Genomic DNA, 26,537 nt, shown 5'->3' on the forward strand with positions numbered 1-26,537 from the left:
AAGCAACGAATGGTTTCTGGCCAAACTTGAACACCCACCTAGGGAAAAACTCCATGTGTACGGTTTGGATGGGAAGCCTCCACCCAGATGCCCACACAGGTTGTGGAGACCTCCTGGAGAGCTCCCCCGGACCCAGCCTGGGCCAGTTTCTGTCCACCCGGGGCCTTCCCAGCCCCCAGCCTGGGCTTCTCCACGTCACCGAGGCTGCCGGCTCGTGGGTTACTCTGCCTCCTTCGGCTGGTCGGGGCCTCCTGCACCCTCCTGCACGCCTGGCCTCCTTGCCTTGCAAATCCTCAACTGTGGAGGGACCCAGCCCTCTGCTCCCCTTCCTACCCCCCGAAGCCAGGCCAGGTGCAGCAGCACTGGGTGTAGATGCTCCCCCAGGGCTGTGTGAGCTGAGGTGTGGGGCCTAGGGCTGCCCAGGCACACTTTGGCTTGATGGCTTCAGGGGATGCCCTGAACAATTAGGGTGCTCCCCAGAACATTCCTTCCTGCGCCCCGTCAGCAGGACTGTCCACCCCAAAAGACACCACTCGGACATGAGCCTGGCGGCTTTCTGAGCCTGCCACCTCCATGGCCCTCACTGGCATGAATCCTTCTCCCACTGGGGCCTCTCATTCAGATGGGTCAACACTCCGGCCACCCTCCACGGCCACCCTCCTCCAAAGTCTGCTTCCGGAGGGGACGCCTGCTGCCTCTCCCTGCTCGCGTCTCTTCACCCAGGCCATGCTGGCTTCCGTCCCCACCGTGACCTCTGAACTCGGGAGACCAGGAACCCTCCGCCTCTGCTTAGACACCTCTCCCCTGAATTGCACCCCAGCTAGCCAGGGCCACTCCCCACTCCCATCTCCTCCTCAGCGGCCACCATCTCGGGCCCCTCTGAGGACCAGCACCCACTAGAAACTTCCAATCCTGTGTCTCCTCAAGCCCCACGCCCACACCGATGCTCCCTGTACCCAGCCTAGCAGTACCGTTCCTCTTCACACCCCTCACACTCAGCAAGCACAAGGCAGAGCTCACCAGCTACACACAACACAAGCAGCTCCTCCTCCTGGGGCCAAGCCAGGTTGCCTGGCTGCCCGCCTCCCCCACCATCCAGGTGGCCACAAAGGATACAGACCCCAGCCCCAGGGACTCTGCAGCCATGTCCTCGGCTCACAACCTCGACTTGGGTGCCGGCGCCCGCTGTGCCGTCCCTGCCTGTCACACCCAGCTCACCTCCAACTCCTTCCCAACGCTGCCACAACAGCGCTGGGGTCACGGTCGCCTGCACTGTTTTTGCAGACCCGGACCAGCGGCACTTACCACCTGAGCCCACGCACACGAGGCCGCCCTCACCTTGTCGTACCAGCAGCGCATGCTGAGCTGGCCGCACATGCAGTTGCTGGAGGAACAGTCGTCGATGCACACACAGTACTGAGAAGAGAGGTGCCGGGGGCTGTCAGACGGGCAGGCTCAGGCCTTCTGTTTCCCCTCCCAGTCACAACTACGTTTTACAATTCTCAGTTACCCCGATTCTGGTAAATGCTTCTCAAAGACACCACGAGTGTGTGGCCTCTTAGGGAGAAGGGTGTGCGGGCAGAAACATGCCGAGTGCCCGCTGGAGGGGGCTCTCTGGCTGAGGACCCTGACAGAGGGACGGGGCAGGCAGGGCAGCGACGCGGCAGCGGGTGACGTGGGGTGGGTGAAGGGCTGGGCAGCGGCTGCATTTGTGGCCAGATGCTCGACGGGAAACGCAAGAATGCAGAGCCTGGCACACCCTGAGTGGGGGGCCCTGGGCAGTGCCCCGCCTGGGAAGAGGCGGGAGCTGCCTACAAGCAGAGCCACAAAGAAAGTGCTCAAGAAGGCGCAGGCAGTGAGGGCACCAGGCTCTGTGCACTCAGAGGCTGGGAAAGCTGGCATGTGCTGGACCCATCTCTCCAGGGGCAGGGAGATGCAGGGACTAGGTCATCCTGCAGGCCTCACAGGGGCTCCTCTCGCCTGTGCCACCAGCACGAGGCCGCACGGGGGCCCCTGAGTATGAGGTTGCAAAAAAGGCACAAAGATGCTTGCTGTTGCTTTGGGGTCGGTAAGAAGCCTCGGAAGAGCAATGAGAGGCCCAGGGCTGGGCCTGACAGAACCTTTGTCTGCCTTCTAGCTCCTTCACGGGAGGCGGCTGCAAAGAGAACGAGGTCTTCCTGGGAAGCCCCCCACGAGCCCTCCTGCTCTGAGTGGTGAGAAGAACCCAGGACCCGAGGCTCCAGAAGCTTCTGCCCGCCCCACGTCCTGGCCTGAGCCCGCCCTTCGTCTGCGTCACTCACCTGCAGGTGAGTGATGTTTCTGTCGATGTTCATGGGGGACGTCACGCAGTTCTGAGAGACGTACTTGTAGTTGCTGGGGCACGGCTCGCCATCCACGGCGTTGACGCAGGGGATGGGGATACGCTCGTAGCCTCGAGCGATGTCCCTGCCACAGAAAGGGGCAGGTGTCACCTGGAGGCTGACGTACTCTGCCCAGGGGGTGGCATGGCGTGCAGTGGGCGGCTGGCAAACACCTGGCCCTGAGAGTTTGGACTCCAGCCTGGGGATGTTTCAGTTTCAGGAGCGGCTTTCACCGCAAGCTCCCAAAGCCCTGCTGGCCGCCGATTTGCCGCAGAGCCGTCCCGGTGCCGGGCTCACCTGCTCACTATCCTCTCCACGGGGCTGGGCCTGTCGGGGGCCGAGTCCTGCAGAGCCTTGCTCATCTGCAGAGCGCTCCACACCTGAGAGTTGAGGCTCGCACACTGCAGGGGCGTCTCCCCTTCTTTGTTCTTTAAGGTGACATCTGAATCCCGAGAAAGAAAGAGGCTAAAAGGGAAAATGTAAGGCCACAAAACATTTAAAGCTGACTTGAAAAGATGACACAGATGAGATTCATAAAATGACCACCAGCACTAACAATAAAGGGAACACACTATGTGCTGTGAGGTAACTTGAAGTCTGCTCACCAATGACTCTGCAAAGACGGGCTTTAGCTCACCCAGGAACTGGGACTCTCTTATTCCTCTCCCATATTCACTGTCAAAGTCAGCAGGCTGTTTTCTTAGCAGGAAGAGTGTGTAAAAAACCAGGGCGGCATTTGATTTTTCTTGGATTTTTCATTTAAATTTACCCTCAAGGGTAAGAAGGGAAGCAAGGAGGGAGAGAGGCCACGCTTGGGCCATGCACAGCGTGAGCAGTCCTCAGTTCCACTCCTGCCCACTGCGTCCAGACCGCAGTCACCGTACATGGAGCTGGGCTTCGCACAACCAGATGACCAACCTGGGTGAGCCACCGTGAAACCCAAATGTGGGAGGGCACAGCTCCATGTGTAGGGGCTGGGGAGTCACTGGAGGCTGGTGCGTGGAACACCCACAGCTCCCTGTCCTTCCCCAGCAGCCAAACAAATACTCCATCCTAGGCCACCACCACCAACCTGAGTGTGTATGACTTAAGGGATCAAGGTCTCAAGTTTTTTTTTTTTTTTTTTCTTGAGACAGAATCTCGCTGTGTCGCCCAGGCTGGAGTGCAGTGGCGCAATCTCCACTCACTGCAACCTCTGCCTCCCGGGTCCAAGCGATTCTCCTGTCTCAGCCTCGGGAGTAGCTGGGGTTACAGGCACGCACCACCATGGCCGGCTAATTTTTGTATTTTTAGTAGAGATGGGGTTTCACCACGTTGGCCAGGCTAGTCTCAAACTCCTGACCTCAGGTGATCCTCCTGCCTCAGCCTCCCAAAGTGCTGGGATTACAGGTATGAGCCACCGCCACCCAGCTGAAGGTCTCAAGTTTTAAAAGGGCCCTGAGCGGTGAGCGCCACAGCCTCCAGCATCTCCAGCTCTGGCTGTGGGTGGCACTGCTCCCAGAAGGCACTCTGAGCCTCTCGGGGCCTCTGAGCTGGCAGGTCCCTGCTGGGAGCAGGGCTGTTCCCACGCTGCCCCTCTGCCATGTCAGGAGCATCAGGTCTGAGACTCAACTCAAGGTCTGACCTAACAACTTGGGAATTTTGCATGACAATCCTCCTAACCCAGAAATAAACCACAGCTGATCTCAAACGTGGACTGGGAAAGTCACTTCTCTGTACGTGGAACACCAAGGACGGACTTCCACAGGAGGGAACAGAGGGCCTGTGTCCACGCGAGCCCCAGGTGTGAACACAAGACCATCGAGCCGTCTCTCCGGGCGCCCAGGTCAGGTCAGCGCCAGCCCGAGCCGGGGGAAGCACCACACTCACACGACACAGTCGTAGCGGTTCTCCCGGGCAGCGATGTGCAGTGGCGAGTCTCCGTGGATGTTCACGGCGTGGAGGTCGCACTTGGCAGCCAGCAGGATCTCGGCTATGTCCACGCAGCCAGAGAACGCCGCCCAGTGCAGGCAAATGTTCTCCTCCTGAACAGACACAAGCCAGAGCTCAGTGCAGGCTTCCTGCTGGCTCACAGTGCTGGGGCCTGGCCACAGCAGCTGCAGCCCGCGTGCCTGGGGAGAGGCTCTGGAGCGCGCGTGGCCGTCCTCAGCAACGGCCAGGTGGAAAGGGCGTCACAGGTCACCAGATGGGAACCTAGTGCCCATCTCAACTCTGGAAGGCACATCCTTTCGTGTTTTGTTTTTTTTCATTGTAAAAATAACATAATTATAAAAGTAGCATAATCACAGTAAAGAATATTATAAAAATAGGGAAAAGGTCATCCAGAATTATATCAACCTAATCTCAACACATTAACACTTGCAGGCACTTTTCTTTCATGTATTTTTTAAAATTATATTCATTTTCAAACAGGGGTATAGTCATAGGATAGGATAATGCTTTTGAAAGATTTGAAAAAAGACATGCAAATTTGATTAGATTAAAATTTTGGGCCGGGTGTGGTAGCTCACGCCTGTAATCCCAGCATTTTGGGAGGCAGAGGCAGGTAGATCACCTGAGGTCAGGAGCTCGAGACCAGCCTGGCCAACATGGTGAAACCCTGTCTCTATTAAAAATAGAAAAAATGAGCCAGGTGTGGTGGTGGGCGCCTGTAATCCCAGCTACTCCCAAGGCTGAGGCAGGAGAATCGCTTGAACCCAGGAAGCAGAGGTTGCAGTGAGCCGAGATCGTGCCACTGCACTCCAGCCTGGGCAACAAGAGCAAAACTCTGTCTCAAAAAAAACAAGAAGTTTTACTTTTAAAAAGGCCTCTTTTAAATAAAACAAAATTTGGAGAAATACTTGTGCCATGTGTAAAATATAGATGATTTATAATCACACAGTAAATTAGAACACTGTAATTCTGAAAAAATGTGTGCAAAGGAGAAGAAAATAAAGAAGGTAGGTAAGAAAAAGATGAATGGTAAACATAAGAAAATGTTCAACTCTGCCAGGCAGCCACAAATATAAATCAGAACAACGAAGTATCCCTAACTCTATCGCCCCAGAGATAAAACAGCCATAGGTAGAATGAGGAACACGCCCGGCCCGTTTCTTAGACCTGATGCCTGTCTGTCCCTGACCCTCCGTCATCACCAGAAGCTCCCAGGTGCTGAGGCCTCCTCCAGTTGGCACCACGTGAGGAGCGCCTTCCACGCGGGGCGGCATCGGAACCGCCTCCGGACCCATCGCGACGGTCCACGCGGGGCGGCATCGGAACCGCCTCCGGACCCACCGCGACGGGCCACGCGGGGCGGCATCGGAACCGCCGCCGACAGTCACTCAGCTTCCGGACCTTTCCTGTACTGAACACTTGGTTTGTTTCTGTTGGTATACTTTTGGAATACAATGCCAGCAAATATTCTAGTGCTTTTATTTTCTACATCATTTCTCAAGGATGCTTCTTCAGAGGCAGGATTGTTGGATTAAAGCACGTGAGCGTCTCACGCTCCTGAAGCGGGTTCTGTTCTGCCCGTGTCTGGGAAGGCCGGCTGCAGCCGCTCGGGAATGCCAGCGGTCTTCCCAGAGCCATCAACCAAGCCCCCCCCTGACTGTCCGCTTTGCTGCGGGGGCTGAGGAGGCTCCGGGCCAAGGCAGAGCCCTGCAGGGGTGCAGTCTCCTCCCCGCAGGCTCTGCTTCCATTTGAGCTCTGCCCCGCCTCCCACCGAGGGCCGCTGCCACATCCCAGGGACTGGCTCTGCAGGTCCGCAGAGTCTCACCCCCAAGAGAGAAGGACACGGGCTCTTCTGAGACACCCCGGTGCTCTCCTGCAGTCCCCCTCCCAACTCCACAGCCTACAGCACCATTAACGCTTTCCCGCTCAGTGAGCATGAAGATAAAAGCAGAACGGAAACCGAGTGGCCTTGTCTCCAGTATCTTCATCCAAAAACGGCCGGCTAGCCCCACGCATGGGCTTCACTGTTTCCCTGACTTCTAAAAGAGAAAACGAAAAGCAAACTCCGTGTGTCCGCCCCAGTGGATTTCCTGAAGAGCCTCCGCTGCTCTGGGGCTCTTCCGTCCCTCCACTCTTTGTTTCTGGTTTCCCTCCTCCGCACATTTGAGGGCTCCTTGAACAAAACACTGCTTGCTTAGGGGCCTCTTTCCTTTATCAGAATGATTTATGATTTTATAACCAGAATTACATGTTTTATTTGTTTTAGAGGCAGAGTCTCACTCCATCTCCCAGGCTGGAGTGCAGCTAGCACGATCTCGGTTCACAGCAACCTCTGCCTCTGGGGTTCAAGCCATTCTCGTGCCCCAGCCTCCCCAGTAGCTGGGATAACAGGTGCGTGCTACCAGGCCCAGCTAATTATTTTGTATTTTTAGTAGAGTCGGGGTTTCACCATGTTGCCCAGGCTGCTGTCAAACTCCTGACCTCAGGTGATCCGCCACCACGCCCCGCCCCAGAATTACGTTTTTGAGAGCTTCCAGTTCACCTAAGATCCTTCCACCCTGGGACTGTTCAAACGCCCAGCCTTTCTGAAGTCTGCTGAGTTACCACAAGCCTGGCCTACACCTGGTGAGCAACCGCACTCCTGAAACAATGGGGTGATACAGACCAGAACAGATTTACCTTCCCACCTAAAAGAACCAGAAGAGTAAAACAAAACAGTCAAAACCTGTGACCATGGCTGTCAAGACACCAGACACCAGGCAGGGAAGGACCGTGCCCTGAGAGGTGGAGCCTGTGAAGGAGCCCGTGGCTGCCCAGCTCACTGCCACCAGAGCTCCAACCACGGCGAGGCAGGGAGCCAGGCAGGGCCTCCGGATGCTCAGACAGAAAACAGAGCTCCAAGAGAGGGTCCAGAGATCTGTGCACTTCCACCTGGGTCCTCCGGCAGGACCCCCCTCCGGCAGGACCCCAGCAGCCACAAGCCTGTGGAGAACGTGCACTCAAAGCCAGGGCCTTTCCCCACAGCCAGGCAGGCCACACTCTCCGTTCACAGGCTGTGGGCTGGAGGACAGTGGAGGGACCTGCCTCAGTGGCTCCAGACCCACCTAACAAACCTGAAAAGCAAAACCCAACATGATCTGACGGGTTTCAAGTGACTTAGCTGAGTTCCAGAACAAAATTCAAGAACATTCACAGGAAGAAGAGTCCCTAGCACCACACAAGTTGTGTAAAATCCACCCACATCCTGGCACTGGCTCCAGGTTACCAGACATGCAAAGGAGCAGGAAACATGACCCGCAACGGGGAGAAAAACCCAGTCAATCAAAAAGCCCGGCTTTTGCTCAGATGCTGGATTAGCAAACAAGGTCATTAAAGCCATTGGTGGGCCAGATGCGGTGGCTCACACCTGTAATCCCAGCATTTTGGGAGGCAGAGGCAGGTAGATCACCTGAGGTCAGGAGTTCGAGACCAGACTGGGCAACATGGTGAAACCCTGTCTCTACTAAAACTACAAAACTTAGCCAGGCGTGGTGGTGTGTGCCTGTAATCCCAGCTACTCGGGAGGCTGAGGCAGGAGAATCACTTGAACACGGGAGGCAGAGGTTACAGTGAGCCGAGATTGCGCCACTGCACTCCAGCCTGGGAAAAACAGACTCTGTCTTAAATAAATAAGTAAGTAAGTAAGTAAATAAAGCCATTGGTATAACTGTATTCTATAGGTTCGAAAATTAAGTAGAAACATGTTAGAAAATGTTTGAAAGACTCCAACAGAACATTTAGAGCTGAAAATGACAATGCCTGGAATGTAAGCACACAGACTGGATGAGCTCAACAGCATCACGTGCAGAAGAAAAGATGAGTGAACTGGAAGACAAACCAACAAAAACCCGCTCAACTGAAACACAGCGTGAAAAAACAATAATTTTTGAAAATTGAAAAGAGTACCAGTGAGCTATGGAACCACTCTGAGAACTCCTACATACAAAGCTGGAATACTGGAAAGCATGATGGGCAGAAAACATTATTTGAAGAAATAATGACTGAAAAATTTCCAAATTTGTCACAAACCCTAAATCCACAAATCCAAGCAGCTCAATGAACCCTAAGTGCACACACACAAAATAACGCCAAGGCACATCAGTAATCAAATTGCTTTACGGACAAACTAAGGCTTGGAGGAAAATCCAGTTGCTAAAACCAAGAGATACAGAAAAAAAATTCTAAAAGCAGCCATATAGAAAAGACACGTTATACATAGAGAAATAACCATGCGCTGGCAGTGGATTTCTCACTGTGAACACTGCGGGTGAGGACCCAGGGAAACCACCATTTAAAGCATTGGAAGAAATAACTATGCATCCAGAATTCTAAGAATATCTTTCAAAAACGAAAGCAAAATAAGGACTTTCCAGGCATTAAAGAGCTGCAAGAGGGCCAGGCGCGGTGGCTTACACCTGTAATCCCAGCACTTTGGGAGTCCGAGGTGGGCAGATCACGAGGTCAGGAGTTTAAGACCAACCTGACCAACATGGTGAAACCCATCTCTACTAAAAACACAAAAATTTCCCAGGCGTTGTGGCCAGTGCCTGTAATCCCAGCTACTCAGGAGGCTGAGGGAGGAAAATCACTTGAAACTGGAAGAAGGTGGTTGTAGTGAGCCAAGATCGCACCACTGCACTCCAGCCTGGGCAAAAAAGTGAAACTCCGTCTCAAAAAAAAAAAAAAAAAAAGGCTGCAAGAACTCACCACAAGCAGATCAACACCACAGGAAAGGTAAAGGGAGTGAGGCTGGCGGAAGGGAAGCAACATCAGGAGCACAAGCCCACCAAGGTGGAGAAGCTTGGTGGGAGAGACCACTCGGCTGGGCGCAGTGCCTCACATCTGCAATCCCAGCACTGTGGGAGGTCAAAGTGGGCAGATCACCTAAGGTTGGGAGTTTGAAACCAGCCTGGCCAACATGGCGAAATCCCCGTCTCTAATAAAAATACAAAAATTAGCCAGGCGTGGTGCCATGTGCCTGTAATCCCAGCTACTTGGGAGGCTGAGGCAGGAAAATCACTTGAACCAGGGAGGTGGAGGCTGCAGTGAGCTATTGCATCACTGCACTCCAGGCTGGGTGACAGGGTGAGAGGCTCTGTCTCCAAAAAAAAAAAAAAAAAAAAGACCAGGCCAGGTGCGGTGGCTCACACCTGTAATCCCAGCACTATGGGAAGCCAAGATGAGTGGATCACGAGGTCAGGAGCTGGAGACAAGCCTGACCAACATGGTGAAACCCCATCTCTACTAAAAATACAAAAATTAGCCAGGCGTGGTGGCTCGCGCCTGTAATCCCAGCTACTCAGGAGGCCGAGGCATGAGAATTGCTCGAACCTGGGACACAGAGGTTATGGTGAGCCGAGATCGTGTCACTGCACTCCAGACTGGGCAACAGAGTTAGACTCCATTAAAAAAAAAAAAGATCACTGACTGTTTAAACAGAATAACCATATGGCTATTATGGTGTTCAGAACATATATATAATATATATATATGTATGTATGTAAAATGTAGAAGAATAGCAGTATCAAGTTTGGGAGAAGAAAAATGATTTTGCAAGACCTACTGTAAAACTACATCAGTCAAGCAAGGACAGTACTTGCCTAAAGGCAAATATGCAGATCAATGCATCAAAAGAGGGGGTCCTGGAGCTGACACACACATGTGGATGACTGACTTTACACACATGTGGACCACTGACTCTGACAGGTGAATGACTGGCTCACACATACAGACGACTGATACACATGCGGACAACTGACATGGATGACCAACTCACACAAGTGGATGACAGACTCACACACATGCAGATGACTGACCTTCACATGTAGACAAATGACACACATGTGGACACATGTGGACAACTGACAGACATGCAGATGACTGACTCACACGTGGATGACTGACACATGGATGACTCACACATGCGGATGACTGACACATGCAGCTGATGGACTCACACATGCGGAAGACCGGTTCACACACACACAGATGACTGACTCACACATGCAGACTGACTCTCACATGTGGACGACAGACAGACATGTGGACTGACACGTGGACAACTGACAGACATACAGATGACTGACTCACACATGGACTGACACATGTGGACTCACACATGCAGATGACTGACTCACGCAAACGACTGACACATGTGGACTGACACATGGATGACTGACTCACACGTGCAGATGACTGGCTTTCGGCAATGGTAGAGAGTCAATTCTATGTAGAAAGAATGGTTTTCTCAACAAATGGCACTGAACTAGGCATCCACAAGCAAAAAAAAAGTTCAATCTATACCTCACACCATATACAAAAGTCAACTATAATAAAACATAGACCTAAATGTAAACCCCCAAACCATAAGACTCGTATAAGGAAATGTGGGAGAATATCTTTGGGTTCTCACATTAGGCAATTATTTCTTAAACAGAACACCAAAACAGGATCCAGTTAAAAAAAAAAAAGAAAAATGCTGATAAACCAAACTTTATAAAAACTTTTAAAATTCTACACTTCCAAAGACAGATCTGTAAACCATATATCTGATAAACGACTTATATCCAGAACATAAACTCTTAAACCTCCAGAATTTAAAAAAATACCTGATAATAAGCAAGAAAAAGATTTGAACAGACCCTTCATTAAAGAAGATATATGGATCGTAAATAAGCCCATAAAAAGATGCTTAACGTCAACTGTCATTAGAGAAACGAAAATGAAATGACTGAAAACTAAAACCACAACAACGTATCACTACACACCTACCACAATGGATAAAACTTAAAGACTGATCATGCTACGTGTTGGGAAGGATGCGGAGGAACCAGGACTCTCCAATATGGGTTGGCCTTGTGTCCCCACCCAAATCTCGCCTTGAATTGTAATCCCCACGTGTCAAGGGAGGGACCTGACTGGATTATGGGGGTGGGTCCCCATGCTGTTCTCATGTGGGTTCTCACAACAGCTGGTTTTAAGGTGTGGTACAACCCTCCTCGATGTCTCTCTTGCCACCATGTAAGACGTGCTTTACTTCTCCTTTGCCTTCTGCCATGATTGTTAAGGTTCCCGAGACACCCCCGCGCCAGCCATGCTGAACTGTGAGTCAATTAAACCTCTTCTGTTTCTAAATTCCACAGTCTTAGGTAGAACCCTGATAGCAGTGTGAGAACAGATGAATGTACTGTCATACACTAGAGATGGTACAATCACTTGGAAAGCAGTTTGGCAGGCTTTTTTTTTTTTTTTTGGAGACAGGCTAGGCAGTGGTACGATCTCAGCTCACTGCAGCCTTGACCTCCCGGGCTCAAGCGATCCTCCCCTCTTAGCCTCCCGAGTAGCTGGACCACAGGTGTGTGTCGCCATGCCCGGCTACTGGCAGTCTCTGCAAATGTTAAACATACACACCTATCATATGATCTAACCGTTCTACTCCCTGGGATTTAATCAAGAGAAATTAAGGCATGAGTATTCACAGCATCTCTCTTAGTAACAACCAAAAATCAGAAACAACCTAAATGTCCACTGACAGGTGAAGGGTAAACGGACACATTCACACAACGGGCACTTCAGGCAACGAAAATGGGGATCTCGGCTTCCAGATGCAAGGGAAAGACGCCCATGGTGAGAGCCCTTTTCTATAAAACCGAGACACGCAGACAGCAGAAAGCCCAGCAATGGGTGGCAGGGGTGGGCTGGGCACGGCTGTGAAGTGCGGAGGAATCACCTGAAGATAGATCATCAGGGCATGAGGGAGGACCGGGCTCGCTCTTCCGACAGCAGCGATGGCTTCTGGGTGAAAATTCACCCGAGTGTGTACTTTGAGTATATGCAGCCTACCTATTATATAGCAATAAAGTAGTTACATTAATGAAGTGTTTCATTCTATAAACAACAAACTTGAAATTTAATCAATGCTTCCATTCCGGGGAAACAGCCACCAGCAGCAGAGAGCTAACGGCTCTGACACCTGGACAGGCTGCAAGCTGCCCAGGCACGCAGGCCAACCAGCCACACTAGGGTTGCCTTGCCCGCCACACAGTCTCCGGGGGTGGTAGGTGAGGCGGCCCCACCCGGGGGTGGCCTCTGCCTTGTCCTCTGCCTTTGCTTCCCTCCTCTCTTCCTCCAAAGTACCCGCCACACCCTTCCGCCAGCTCGGGGCTCCTCTGCCTCTGCTTCCCTCTTCTCTTCCTTCTGCCGGCTCAGGGCTCCTCTCACCACAATGCCGTTGTCCTAACCCCCAGCAGGAAAGAACTCCGGTGGAATGAGGTAGAAACCCCCCAGACACAGTCACGGAAGCCTGCAGCCCACGGAGGAGGCACCGCAGCTCAGCACCAGTCACTCCAGAGAGGCCTGTGTGCCTGCAGGGAGGCGGAGGGTGCCCACAGCCAGTGGACCACAGCGGGGTCTGCTCACATGCAGGGAGGGATTCCAAATGCCAACAATGAATGGCAAGTGCCCGTGCCCACGCCGTTCTCAGGCTCTGAGAGGCAGTGTCAACCCTCCCTCCTCAGACGCCAGGCCTCAGCACATTGGAGATTTAATAGTGTGCTTTTAGAGATCTTTCTCTGTCAAATCTTCTTTCTTATGATCAATTTAATGAGTTTATTTGTGGCTGGACTTCCCGTTTATGGCTTCTGGAGCCCCTCTGTGAAGGTGGACACAGCTCTGTGGGCTGCAGCATGTCTGTGCCCATCTTGGGAGGTGACCAGAGGACTCCCCTCGCCCCTCGCTGTTGTGCCCATTGCCATGCCCAGCCCCCTGGCAGCCCCACTGGTTCTGTGGGTCCCTGAAGACCTTCTACTGAACAACCTTTTGAGTTAATCAGTCACCTGCTGCCACTCTCAGGCTGAAGGAGCCAACCCAGGACTGGGGAGTCCTCTTATCTCAGCTCCAAACTCTATTTTATGAGCAAACAAAAGGGCCTTACAAAACTGTCACTGAAGCATTTTAAATCACACCCTAGAAAAATGTGGTGCGATCAACAATTCACTTCTCTTTCCTCTGTTTCAAGGAGAGAGCCAGGGGCCCGGCGCAGTGGCTCATGCCTGTAATCCTGTGGGAGGATGAGGTGGGCAGATCACCTGAGGTCAGGAGTTCAAGACCAGCCTGGCCAACATGGCTAAACCCTGTCTCTACTAAAACTACAAAAATTGGCCGGGCGCGGTGGCGGGCACCTGTAGTCCAGCACTATGGGAGACTGAGGTGGGCGGACCACCTGAGGTCAGGAGTTTGAGACGAGTCTGGCCAACACAGTAAAACCCCGTCTCTACTTAAAATACAAAAATTAGCCAGGCATGGTGGTGGGCACCTATAATCCCAACTACTCCGGAGGCTGAGGCAGGAGAATTGCTTGAACCCAGGAGGCAGAGGTTGCAGTGAGCTGAGATCGCGCCACTGCACTCCAGCCTGGGTGACAGAGAGAGACTCCGTCTCAAAAACAAACAAATAAAAAATACAAAAATCAGCCAGGCACACACCTGTAATCCCAGCTACTGGGGAGGCGGAGGCATGAGAATCACTTGAATCCAGGAGGCAGAGCTTGCAGTGAGCCGAGATTGTGCCACTGCACTCTAGCCTGGGCGACAGAGCGAGACTCCATCCAAAACAAAAAACAAAAAACAAAAACAGAGGGAGAGCCAGAGGTGTTGTGGCACCTGCACGAGGTCAGCAGCCTCAGGCCCAGACACGGCCCCATGAGGCAGGAGGAGGCACAGCAGGGCAGTGCAGCGCCCTCTGAACCCGCAGATCCCTAGAGGGTGGCCTCTGCTGGGACCTCACACCCCCCATCTGCCCCCAGCACAGAACAGCCACAGCGCAGTGGCGGGCCGATGCTGCCATAGGAAGAGGTCAAAGCCGCCACCAGGTGCCAGGGTTCTGCTTTTGAGAAAAGAACCTTCTGGAGGAGGAGGTCCCCACCCCTCCATGACACTGCTCCTGGGGAGGGTGTGAGGAACTTACGTTGTCCCGGATGTTGATGTCGGAGCCCTTGGACAGCAGCAGCTTCACGAGGTCCACGTGCTTGTACTCCGTGGCCCAGATCATGGGCGTCCAGCCTCCGTCATCCTGCCAGGGAAGAGAACAAAGCGGTCATCGATCCAGAGACCAGCAACCACCAGAGCGATGAGAACTCCCACAGCCCAGGTCTCCGCACCTCCCAGGTACCACACCGTTTGTGCAGGCATCTCACTCAGGACCTGAATGCAACCCTGAGAGGCCACAGTTCTTCCTCAGAGCACAGCCCCAGGTAGCTCCACAAGAGCAGGACAAAGGCAGAACCAGGACTGGGCCAGGCCCAACCACCCTGCCCGACACAGCAAGGCTGTGCTGTCAGCCTTGCCCGCTCCCAGTTGGGCACCACTCACTGGGGATGCACCAACACAGCTGCGTGCACCGCGTCTAATGGCACACACAAGGGAGCTGAAACCTCGTAAGCCCAGGCCAGACCCGGAGCACACCAGCAGCCTCGGCTGGTGGGAAGTCTGGGCTGTAGCAGGCTCTGCTCCTCCTTCAGCCTCCAATGGTGGCTGCATGCAGGAGAGCCAGGGACCCCATTAGAGCAGCAGCTGGGGAACTGTGGGCGGGAGATGGACAGGCAGACGGAGGCTGACACCCCTGCTTCCTCCTGGGCAGGGAGCAGAATGCTCACCCAGGCTGATCTGCTCTCTGGCTCCTGTCACTCCTGAGTCCAGTGGGCCTGGGCAATTTTCTTTAAGCCAGAAAAAGGCAACTTTACTGAAAATGAGGGTCATATGGCCAATTCCTACTCTGAAGGCAGAAGACTCGGCCTCTTCCCCAGCACCCCTCAAAGGACCTGCACATCCCACTGTCACAAACACAGCAGTCTCCACAATTAAAGCTACATCTCCCCTGCGGTTGTCAGCCTGTACATCCTGCTGTCATAGACACAGCAGCCTCCAGGATTAAAGCTACATCTCCCCTGCAGTCGACGGTCAGCACCACCACAGGCACTGGGAACACAGCAGGGACAGCAGAGCACAGCCTCCCGGAGCCCAGCCCCCTGCTCAACGGATGAGGGTACAATGTCAGAGAGAAGGGGTCAGGGGATGCTTCAGATGCGGTGAACAGGCAGGGGCTCCAGCCTCCGGATGCTCAGGGCAAAGGCAAGAGTATGGGCGCTGCTGCTTCCAGCCCATGGGGACACTGCAATGCCCAAGAGGGCAAAGAAGCTGGGTGTCAACAACTGGGTGGGCAACCACTGGGTTAAAAAGACTTGGACCAAGCCTCCTGAAGGAAGGCGTGAGAGACAGTGTGAGGATGGCACTTATCCCAGAGCTGTGAGTCCATGCAAGAGGGACCCCCAGTGTGTGCTGAGCAGCCACAAAGCCTGCCCTCCTTTGGACTCCCCAGTCATTCACTCGTGAGGCAGGTGCCCACTGTGTGTGAGGCACTGTGGATCAGCACATGCACGGCAAACCCTGCCCCGTGGCGCCGGCTGTGGGGGAGAGACGGACAGTGAGTAGGAAGGAAGATGGGTGCCGTGGAGGAAGGCCAGTGACACCTCCCTCAAATGGTGACATCTAGACACAGCTGATGGAGAGCAAGGGAGGAGCCTCCAGCCAGAAACAGTGCAGAGGCTGCCCTGGTGTGTGGGCATCTGGTGTGGCTGCTCCTAGCAGGCCAGGGCAGAAGAGGACAGGGAGGGGACAAGACATTCCAGGGCCCAAGGGCTTGAGCTGGCCCTGTGCATGGAAGGGGACGCCGTGGAGGGTCCCAGCTGGCTGTGTGTGTGGAAGAGGAAGCTGTGAAGGGTCCGAGCTGGCCCTGTGTGTGGAAGAGGACACCGGAGGGCCCCAGCTGGCTCTGTGCCTGGAAGGGGAAGCTGTGAAGGGTCCAAGCTGGCCCTGTGTGGAAGAGGAGGCTGGAGGGCCCGAGCTGGCTCTGTGCGTGGAAGGGGAAGCTATGAAGGGTCCGAGCTGGCCCTGTGTGTGGAAGAGGAGGCTGGAGGGCCCGAGCTGGCTCGGTGCATGGGAGGGGATGCCGTGGAGGGCCTGAGCTGGCTCCATGCATGAGAGGGGACGCCATGGAGAACGGAGGTGGGACCAGGAGCTGCAGAACAGTGACTTTCCCTGGCCAGTCCGCACGGTGTGCTGCTAAGGGGAGGGGGTGGCTGTACCTGACAGTTGACGTCCATCTGTCCATTTGAAAGCAGGTACTGGACCACTTCATAGTGGCCTTTCTTGGCAGCCAGGTGCAAACAGGTAGAGCCCTCTGCGTCCTGCAACAGAAACGCCACTTAGTCAAAGAATCCACACGTATGATCCTGGTGTGCCAGCCCTGAGCGTGGGATCCAGGAGAACCTGGTGCTCACCATGGGGGTGGGGTACTGTCCTGCTCAAATGACAAGGAAACCCAGGCTGAGGCCATGGGGCCATTTCCCAAGGAAACAGCCAAGTTCCGAGCCCTGTGTGCAGCCCCTGTGGCCCCGTGAGTGGCCAGTTGCCTGGCACAGTGAAGACAATGTGAATGACTCAGTAATGGTTGTCCATGTACCACAGAACTTAAAACAACAGATGGCAAAAAGTGGGACACAAAGAGGGCCAGGCCCACCCCGTGGCCCCGGAAATGCCACAGGCGCTGCCCCTCCTCTTGCTTCTTTTGCTTCTAGCACAACTTTTTTTTTTTCTTTTTCTCCTTTTTGAGACGAGGTCTTGCTGTGTTGCCCAGGCTGGAGTGCAGTGGTACGATCACAGCTCACTGCAGCCTCTGACTCCCATGCCCAAGTGATCCTCCTGCCTCAGCCTCCCACGCAGCTGGGACTACAGGTGTGCACCACCATGCCTGGCTAACGTATTTTTTTCTTTTCTAGAGACAGGGTCTTGCTATACTGCCTAGGCTATCTTTGAACTCCTGGCCCCAAGCGATCCTCCCACCTTGGTCTGGGAGTCGCAGGCATCATAATTGGGATTATAGTGCTGGGATTACAGGGGTGAGCCACCATGCCCAGCTTGGGAACACCTTCTCGTTTCCTTCCAGCTCTGTTTCCCCGAGGAGACAAAATAGATCACACTGACCAAACCACCTCAAAGGAAAAAAAAGACATGCAAGGTTGGAGGTCAGACCCAGGAAGCTCCAGAAGAGGCGGGGAGCCGGTGCCACTGCACCCAGTGCCATCCATGCGCCTTACACAGGCTCCTTCCACAGGCCGGCAGACGTGCCCCACCACTTTCTCCCTTAGGAGTCTGCTTTGCTTTACTCCCCTGTTCCTGTCTCCGTGTAACCATGTTCCTTCATTACCTTTCTCCCCTTATCTCGGTGGAGTCAGTGCAGCAGTCCTAGAGTTTCACAGGCACCACTGCACACACTGCTCACCCAGCTGGTGCTAAATCAGCATGCTCACCTTCCTCAAGGAAAGCCAGCACACCCGATTCCCACACGGCTGGTGTTCAGAATCGTAATTTTATCATGAATACAAAACGATGCATGGTTGTTAAAAGGTCTGCCTTCATTTTCAAGTGTCTTTAATCGCTGGAATAGTGCAGCTGACAATCCCTTAACTGCTGGAAGACTGCCACAGCATTCAGGACAGAAGCAGGTGCAACTGGCAGAGACCCTGGGCAAGCATTTCCGAATCAAGCAGGTAAGAGACGCCAGCAAAGGGAGCTTAGTGAAGGAAGCCAGCTGTCACGAGAGCGAGACACCAGGCAGGAGGAGGGCAGGGCTGGGAGCGGCAGAGTGGGGGTTGAGGGGATTGAGAGTCAGCCAAGGGAACCCCGTGGGAACAGACGTGAAGATGGCAAAGAGCGGGGCTGCCGGTAAGGAAAGGTTTCTGTCGGGTTCAGTGACAGTGGCTAGCTGTGAGGTCTGCAGGCACACAAACAGCAGCTCAAGACACTGGAGCCCACCCCCACCCAAGGGACACCCCACACAGCGCCGGTCTGGTTTCTTCTCCTGCCTCCTCCCCAGAGGTAATCACTATCCTGAAATCGTTACTCATCATGCCTATGGATCTCAATACCTTTACTATCTATATCCATAAATGATGTTTTTACACCCTTTTAAATTCTCTAGATCACAGTGTGTATCATCTGCAGACACATCACAGACCCTACTGGTGTGAGGCCCTGCTCACCGGGCGGCCTGTGTCCCCGCACCTCAAAGGTAAGGACCCTGCCTGCTGCTGTATGTCCCGCCCCTGCCAGTCTTTTCCACCCGTTACGCTGTATGGAATTCAGTAACTGCTGAAGACGGTCCCTCAGTCCTGTGTTTTCACCTGCTTATTGGTCATACGCATGTATTTCCTCTTCTGGGAACTGCACACTTATGTGCTTTGCCCATTTTTCTGTGTGGTTTAATTTCATTTGTAGTTCTTTATTTTTTTATTTTTATTTTTATTTTTTTGAGACAGAGTCTCACTCTGTCACCCAGGCTGGAGTGCAGTGGTGCGATCTTAGCTCACTGCAAAATCCACCTCCCAGATTCAGGCCATTCTCCTGCCTCAAACTCCCGAGTAGCTGGGACTACAGGCGCCCAACACCATGCCCAGCTAATTTTTTGCATTTCTAGTAGAGACGGGGTTTCACCATGTTAGCCAGGATGGTCTCCATCTCCTGACCTCGTGATTCACTCACCTCAGCCTCCCAAAGTGCTGGGATTACAGGCGTGAGCCACCACGCCCGGCCTCATTTGTAGTTCTTTATATTTTTGGATATTAATCTTCGGCCAGTGCGTTGCAAAATCTTCCCCCAGTGTTTAGACTGTCTGTTCGTGTCCTTTGTGGCATCTTTTTGAAGAGAAATTCTTAAATTTTAACGCACTTAACTTTATCAATCATTTTTGTGCTTTTTGTGTCTTAGAAGACGCTTCCCCGTGATGAAATTACAAAGACGGCCTCTGTGGTCTTCCAGGCTTCGTAATTTGCCTCGCCTGGGAGTCACCTGCTCGCCACGTGCATGCGCACTTCTCCAGTCTCTCCAGCCTGGCTGGGGTCTTCGTGTTGGAAGCAGGAGCGCTGCAAGAAGGCACAGCTGGTTCTCGCTTTCTATGTCATCAGACAAACCTCTGCCTTTTAAGACGACAGTGAGTCTACAGCGTAATTACTGACAGGGTGAGGATGGAGTCCATCACTCTGCTATCTGTTTTCTATTTGTCCCATCTGGTTTTATTCCTGCATTTTAGTTGCACAATTTTTCAGTATTACATTTTATTTCCTCTACTAGTTTTTCTTCCTGAAAAGCTGTATTTGTTTTATTTTCTTGGTACTTTCTCTGGGGATTACAATATTCGTCTTTATGGGTCTTCTGAAATTAATATTGTACCACCTCCCACAATAAAATACCTTTACAACAGTGGGATTCCACTTCCACCCTGCCCTCCTTTGGGTACTTATTCTCCTCTACTTCACAGCAGGTCTTCGATAGTATCGTTTCACTCAGCGCTGTTTTGTTAAAACATTGATGAGGTTAAAAATAAACAAACAAACAACAACCATTCCCAGCCGGAGCCACTGTCTGTGGAATTTGCAGCTCCTCCCCGTGTCTGTGTGGCTTTTCTCCAGCCCAGGCTGCTTCCCGCCAGGTGACCTGAGTTGCCAGGACAGGCTCTGTCCACTCGCAACCCTGACCTGGAATAACTGGATAAACATTTATCTTGTTTGTATTCATCTTTCTTTTTTCTTTTCTTTTTGAGACGGAGTCTCGCTCTGTCGCCCGGGCTGGAGTGCAGTGACCGGATCTCAGCTCACTGCAAGCTCCGCCTCCTGGGTTCACGCCATTCTCCTGCCTCAGCCTCCCGAGTAGCTGGGACTACAGGCGCCCGCCACCTCGCCCGGCTAGTTTTTTGTATTTTTAGTAGAGACGGGGTTTCACCGTGTTAGCCAGGATGGTCTCGATCTCCTGACCTCGTGATCCACCCGTCTCGGCCTCCCAAAGTGCTGAGATTACAGGCAAATTTTTCATTTCTTATAGAGATGGGGTCTCACTATGTTGTCCAGGCTGATCTCAAACTCCTCACCTCAAGCCATCCTTCTGCCTCAGCCTCCCAAAGCACTAGCATTACAGAAGCAAGCCACTGAACCTGCCCAATTGTTTACCTATTTTGATCTAGCAATTCTACAGCCAGAAATCTGTCCTAAAGAAGCCAAACGTGCAAATATTTAACTACAAAAATGTTTCCTGAAGCACTGTTTATCATAAAAATTGAAAATAAGATAAATATTAAATATTCAAATTTGACTAAAGATAAAATTGTATCATAAATTGATACAGTCATTTAGGTAATGTTTCACAGAATAATATTTAATAACAGAAAACAGTAAGTTTAATATGATATGAGGCAGGAGTTGAATTACTATGAGGAGTGTGATCACTTTTTCGGTAGAAAAAATGTGTATTAGTATGAAAGACTAAGAATTTAAATGTGGTTATGATAATATATAACAAAATTTGCCATTTTAAACATTTTGTGCAGTTTTGTGGCATTAAACACATTCACAATCACCACTATTTCCAAAGCTTTTTCGTTACCCCAAAACAAAGCTCTGCAATCATGAGGCAAAATCCCCAGCCCCAGGGAATCCCCAGTCTACTCTCTGTCTCTATGAATCTCGCTACTCTAGATGGCTTCTATCTATCGGTCACATCGTACAGGATTTGTCCTTGGGTCTGGCTTCTTTCCTGCAGCAGAATGTCCTCAAGGTCCATCTGTGCTGTTCATATGTCAGAATTTCATTAATTCCCTAACATCCCACCGTGTGGATGGACCAAACGCGCTGACGCAGGCATCTGCTGAGACATCTGGGTTGTTTCTGTCTTTTGGCTACTGTGAACGATGTGGCAGGAACCATGTTGTATGAAGATCTGTCTGTGGTCCTGGTGTTCTTTTCTTTCTTTTTTTTTTTTTTGAGACGGAGCCTTGCTCTGTCGCCCGGGCTGGAGTGCCGTGGCTAGATCTCAGCTCACTGCAAGCTCCGCCTCCTGGGTTTACGCCATTCTCCTGCCTCAGCCACCCGAGTAGCTGGGACTACAGGCGCCCGCCACCTCGCCCGGCTAGTTTTTTGTGTTTTTTATTAGAGACGGGGTTTCACCGGGTTAGCCAGGATGGCCTCGATCTCCTGACCTCATGATCCGCCCGTCTCGGCCTCCCAAAATGCTGGGATTACAGGCTTCAGCCACCGCGCCCGGCCGTGGTCCTGGTTTTCATGTCAGGGGCCCGCTCTCCGGAGTGGAGTTGCTACAGACCAGAGGGTCATCCTATGCTTAGCAACCTGACGAACCACGACTGGCTTCCACAATGGCTGCAGCGTTTACATCCCCACCAGCAACGCGTGGGAGTCCCAACACTGCCACATCCTCTGTGGTGCGTCTCACCATAGCTCTGAGTTGGCTTCCCTGGTGGCTAGTGACGATGGATCCCTTTTCATGTGGGAACTGGCCCTTGTGGGCCTTCCTTAGAGAGACGGCTATTCAAGCCCTTTCTTTGCCCATTTCTGAATTGGTTGTTTAATTTTCTGTTGTTGTTGAGATGTACAACCTCTTTATATATTCTGCATAAAAATCTCTTATTAGAGAATTTGCAAATACATTTCCTCATTCTGTAGGTGATATTTTCACTCCACTGATAGTAATCTTTGATGTACAAAACTTTATTTATTTTTCTCCATTTTAAAATCTTTTATTATCTTTACAAACCCTTGTGTCAGGGGCTGACTTTCAACAGATCGCAGTGAGGGAGCTGCTCTGCCACACATGAAACCCCAACCCAGACACAGGTCATCTACGGGCAGTTTAGTGCCAGGTTCCCTGCGAACGTGCGCCACATGACGGGCGAGGGGGTGGCTGCCTTTCCGGCTGCACATCATTTCCCAGGGCCCAATGTTTTTTAATTTTAATCACGTTTATCTACTTCTTTGATTATGCTTCTGTACAGTATCCAAGAAATCGTCGTCAAATCCAATGTCATAAAGCTTTCCCCTCATGTCTTTTTCCAAGAGTGTTCTGGTTTTAGCTCTTAAGTATGGGCCTTTCATCCATATCCACTTTCCATTTTCTTTTTTAAACAGAGTTTCAATCTTGTCACCCAGGTTGGAGTGCAGTGGCGTGATCTCAGCTCACTGCAACCTCCACCTCCGGGTTCTCCTAGGTAGCTGGGATTATAGGCACCCGTCACCACACCCAGCTAATTTTTGTATTTTTAGTAGACGGGGTTTCGCAGTGTTGGACAGACTGGTCTTGAGTTCCTGACCTCAGGTGATCCACCTGCCTCGGCCTCCCAACGTGCTGGGATTACAGACGTTAGCCACCATGCCCAGCTGCATTTGCCATTAATTTTTGAAGACAGTGTTAGGTGAGGATCCAACCTCATGCTTCTGGATGTGGACATCCAGCTGTCTCAGCACCATCTGTTGAAAAGACAATCTTTTCCCCATTGAATGGTCTTTGTAACTTTGCCAAAAATCAGTGACCATATATGCAATGGTTTATTTCTGGGCTTTTTATTTTATTCCATTGGTCTCTATTTCTGCCTTTATGCCAGTCCCACACTGTTTTCATTACTGTGGCCGTATATAGTAAGTTTTGAAATCAGCAAGTGTGAGTTCTCCAACTTTTTCAAAATTGTTTGGCTTCTCTGGGTCTCTTGAGACTCTGTATAAACTTTAGAGTTTTTTTTGTATCTGTAAAAAAGAAAGCTGTTAGCACCAGGCATAGTGGCTCACACTTATAATCCCACCACCATGGGAGGCCGAGGCGGGAGGATCACTCAAGGTCAGGAGTTTGAGACCAGCCAGCCAGGCCAACATGGTGAAACCCCGTCTCTACTAAAAATACCAAAAATTAGCCAGGCATGGTGGCGCGCGCCTGTAATCCCAGCTACTAGGGAGGCTGACGCAGGAGAACTGCTTGAACCTGGGAAGTGGAGGATGCAGTGGGCCGAGATCGCACCACTGTACTCCAACCTGGGTGACAGAGCAAGACTGTCTCAAAAAAACCAAAAGGCTGTTAGGATTTTAGTAAGGACTCCACGGCCATTTTAACCACATTCAGTCTTCTCATCTGTGAACATGGGATGTCTTTCTATTTCTTCAGGTCTTCTTTAATTTCTTTCAGCAACGTTTGTTAGTTTTCAACTAACAATTACGAGTCTTTTGTCTTCTTGGTTAAACTTACTCCTAAGTATTTTATTCTTTTTGATGTTACTGTAAATGAAACTGTTTTCTTAATTTCTTTTTTGAATACTTCATTCGAAGGATATGAAATGCAACTGATTTTTTTGTGTTAATATTTTATCCTATTTTGCTGAATTGGTTTTGTTAGCTAACAATATTTTTGTATATTCTTTAGGGCTTTCTACATATAAGAACATGTCATCTGTGAAGAGAGGCAATTTTACTTCTTCCTTTCCAATGTGAACGCCTTTGATTTCTTTTTCTTGCCTAACGGCTCTGGGCTGAAGACACAGTGAGATGACGTATTGTAAGGCGAACACCTTCCACACAGCAAACCCCTCATTAGCTCACCTGTCTGTTGTCAGGCTCTATAGAGCGTGAGCACTCACTAGTGGTTTTTAATAATAAACCAGGTAACCAAAGTGAGATGAAGGAACTATTTCTGGACAACTGGGTGTGTGAAGGCCCCAAGTCCTGGAGATGTCAGTGAGGATGTCCCTTGCTCAGCTTTCTGAGAAACGTCTACACACACACTAGGATGGTGATTCTGACAGATGAACATACCTTGGGATCCACCAGGGCCCCGGCCTTGATGAGGTACTTCACTGCTTCCAGATGGTTGTTTTCGGCTGCTTCCATCAACGGGGTCCTCTGGTCTTCTGAGCAGGTGTCAATATTAGCGCCCGCCTAGTGAAACAACAGTTCAGGTGTATGGGAGGGCTGTGACGGTAGCCACCGCCTGGGGAGAAGTGACTTACAAGCTTCTACACTCAAAAAAAGAGAGCTGTACTGTTTCAGTGACCAACAATGTCTGAGTTTTCTAAACATGTATTCAAAGATGTAATTATTCTATTAGTATCAAACCTTTAAGCAGAATATTTCTGCTAGATTTCATTCCACTTCTAAGGTAATTTGATAGAAAATGTTTATAGCACAGGAGTGTGACAACACCTTTAGAAATGAGGAGGATGGTGACAACCTTCTAAAGCAGACAAAGAAAGGGAAGGAGGGGCCCCTGAGCAGAGAGGAGGCAGGAGGGAGGTGCTGGTTCACCCCGCCAGGACACACAGCACCCTCTCACTGATTTAGTACTCGCCAAAATAAATGGAAAATCCTGATTTCCAATAGCATGTATTCCAGAAGTTTCCATTTTTCCGAATAAACAGAGAAACTGGAAAGATCAATTAACTGGCAGGTATACATAGGGTGAAAGACCAATTAACCGGCAGGTATACATAGACGGAAAGACCAATTAACGGCAGCTATACACAGGTAAATTTTTCTTGGTCTGAAACTTAAGAAGCCCCCAACTTTAAAATTGGTTGTGTGCTAAAAGCAAATCAGCTGTTGGGCTGCTGAAACCTCTTCTCCATGAGGAAAAACTTCTTAGATGACAAAAACCTAGTATTTCATTTATAAAATAAACATTTATTATGAAAAAAGGTTGAAAATAGTATTGTTTTTACTATTAGTAATTAAAAACCAAAAGTAACACAATTAAATAAGGAATGTTTAAACAGCCCTAGAATGGTCTATATGGAAAATGAGGCTAATTCCTAAAGGCTAAGAGGGGCAGAGGCCAGGCACGGCAGCTCATGCCTGTCATCCCAGCACTTTAGGAGGCCAAAGGCAGGCAGAGAAGCCGGGCGCAGTGGCTCACGCCTGTAATCCCTGCACTTTGGGAGGCCAAGGCAGGTGGATCACCTGAGGTCAGGCGTTTGAGAGCAGCCTGGCCAACATGGTGAAACCCCGTCTCTACTAAAGATACAAAAATTAGCCGGGCGTGGTGGCGGACGCCTGTAATCCCAGCTACCTGACAGGCTGAGGCAGGAGAGTTGCTTGAACCTGGGAAGCAGAGGTTGCAGTGAGCCCAGATTGCACCACGGCACTCCAGCCTGAGCAACAAGAGTGAACTCTGTTTAAAAACAAACAAACAAAAACACAAAACAGAGGGGCAGTGAGAGGCTCAGGGGACTCTGACTAGAACGAGCTGGGCTTCACCGAAGAGAACACGAGGTCCACAGAGCAATGGTCAGAGGTCAAAAGGCTGAGGCCTAGAGGCGCACAGCGGGCGCAGTGATCCAAGGCTGACCTCAAACACCAAAGCTCAAAGCCAAGGTCCGGCTGCCAGACCTGAAGGTAAAGTAGCGCCAGAAGTCGACAGCGGCTAATTTTTAACAAATAGTAAGCTTGAAAAAACACAAAACAAGGTAGAGAGCGAGGCCCGTGCTGTGCAGAGGAGCTGTGGCTCTGCCTGCACCCTCAGCACACAGAGGCTGCTCCTCCAGCTCCCAAAAATCCTGATGAAAGAAGAAAGGGTGCGCCCTCAAGGGAGAGGCTGGCATCGAAAGCCCCTGCACCAGCACCAGGCCGGCAGCGCGGGCGGCAGCGCAGACAGACCCGAGTCTGCAAGGGCAGGAGGGGCTGTCGGCTTCGGGCGGAGCATAGGGGAGGATGGGGGTCCTTTCCCAGGAAGGAGGGCTTGGCTATGGCGGCCCATAGGAAACGGGAGCCTGCCAGCACCCCAGCGCAGAGCCTTCACAGACCTGCACCGCACCCAGGACCCCGGTAAGCAGAAGGAAACGACCCCGCCCATGAAAACACGGGACACTGAGACAAAGTCCAAGAAAGCTCTAAGAGTGGAGAGAAGCAGCGGAGAAAAGGAAGAGTCAAAGCGAGAAACGCGCAGTGGCCAACGGTGTCCAGACAGACCTGCCAGTGCCAAGAAACAGGTCCCGCCCCACATCCAGCTCCATCCTGGACCCCACGCACACGCGGAGCAGGACCCGCCTCCCACGCGCTCCCCAAACCCTCACTGCAAGCGGAGCGGCTGGCACTGACCAAGTCCCACACAGTCTGGGGCTCCAAGGCCGAAGCTGCCGGCCGCTCACCCTCCGCGAGGCTCTGACGGACGGCGCCCTTCCCAGGCTCGCGCGCAATCCCAACAGCCCGCCAACGGCTACCCATCGTGGTCCGTCTGCCAGGCATTGGGACCGCAGCAACTCCCGCCTGCAACCCAGGAGGCACAGTGGCTCTCCCAGTCTCCGAGGGGAGGAGAGACACCTGCAAGGCCCCCTACA

The 26,537-nt window shown here is 51.7% G+C and overlaps 1 protein-coding gene across 1 annotated transcript in view; it reads right to left on the minus strand.

Annotated features, from left to right (window-relative positions):
- Nucleotides 1–26,537, minus strand: part of EHMT1 (euchromatic histone-lysine N-methyltransferase 1) — a 170,994-nt gene that overhangs the window by 16,674 nt on the left and 127,783 nt on the right. The window contains exons 16-22 of the mRNA XM_011957223.1: nt 24,022–24,144; nt 16,471–16,572; nt 14,295–14,399; nt 4,230–4,384; nt 2,658–2,825; nt 2,301–2,445; nt 1,339–1,416 (exon numbers count right to left, since the gene is read on the minus strand). Coding sequence (XP_011812613.1) covers nt 1,339–1,416; nt 2,301–2,445; nt 2,658–2,825; nt 4,230–4,384; nt 14,295–14,399; nt 16,471–16,572; nt 24,022–24,144 — 876 coding nt within the window. The remainder of the gene's footprint in view (nt 1–1,338; nt 1,417–2,300; nt 2,446–2,657; nt 2,826–4,229; nt 4,385–14,294; nt 14,400–16,470; nt 16,573–24,021; nt 24,145–26,537) is intronic.

The sequence above is a fragment of the Colobus angolensis genome, unplaced genomic scaffold (assembly GCF_000951035.1).
Source record: "Colobus angolensis palliatus isolate OR3802 unplaced genomic scaffold, Cang.pa_1.0 Scaffold44, whole genome shotgun sequence".
NCBI classification, from domain to species: Eukaryota; Metazoa; Chordata; class Mammalia; order Primates; family Cercopithecidae; genus Colobus; species Colobus angolensis.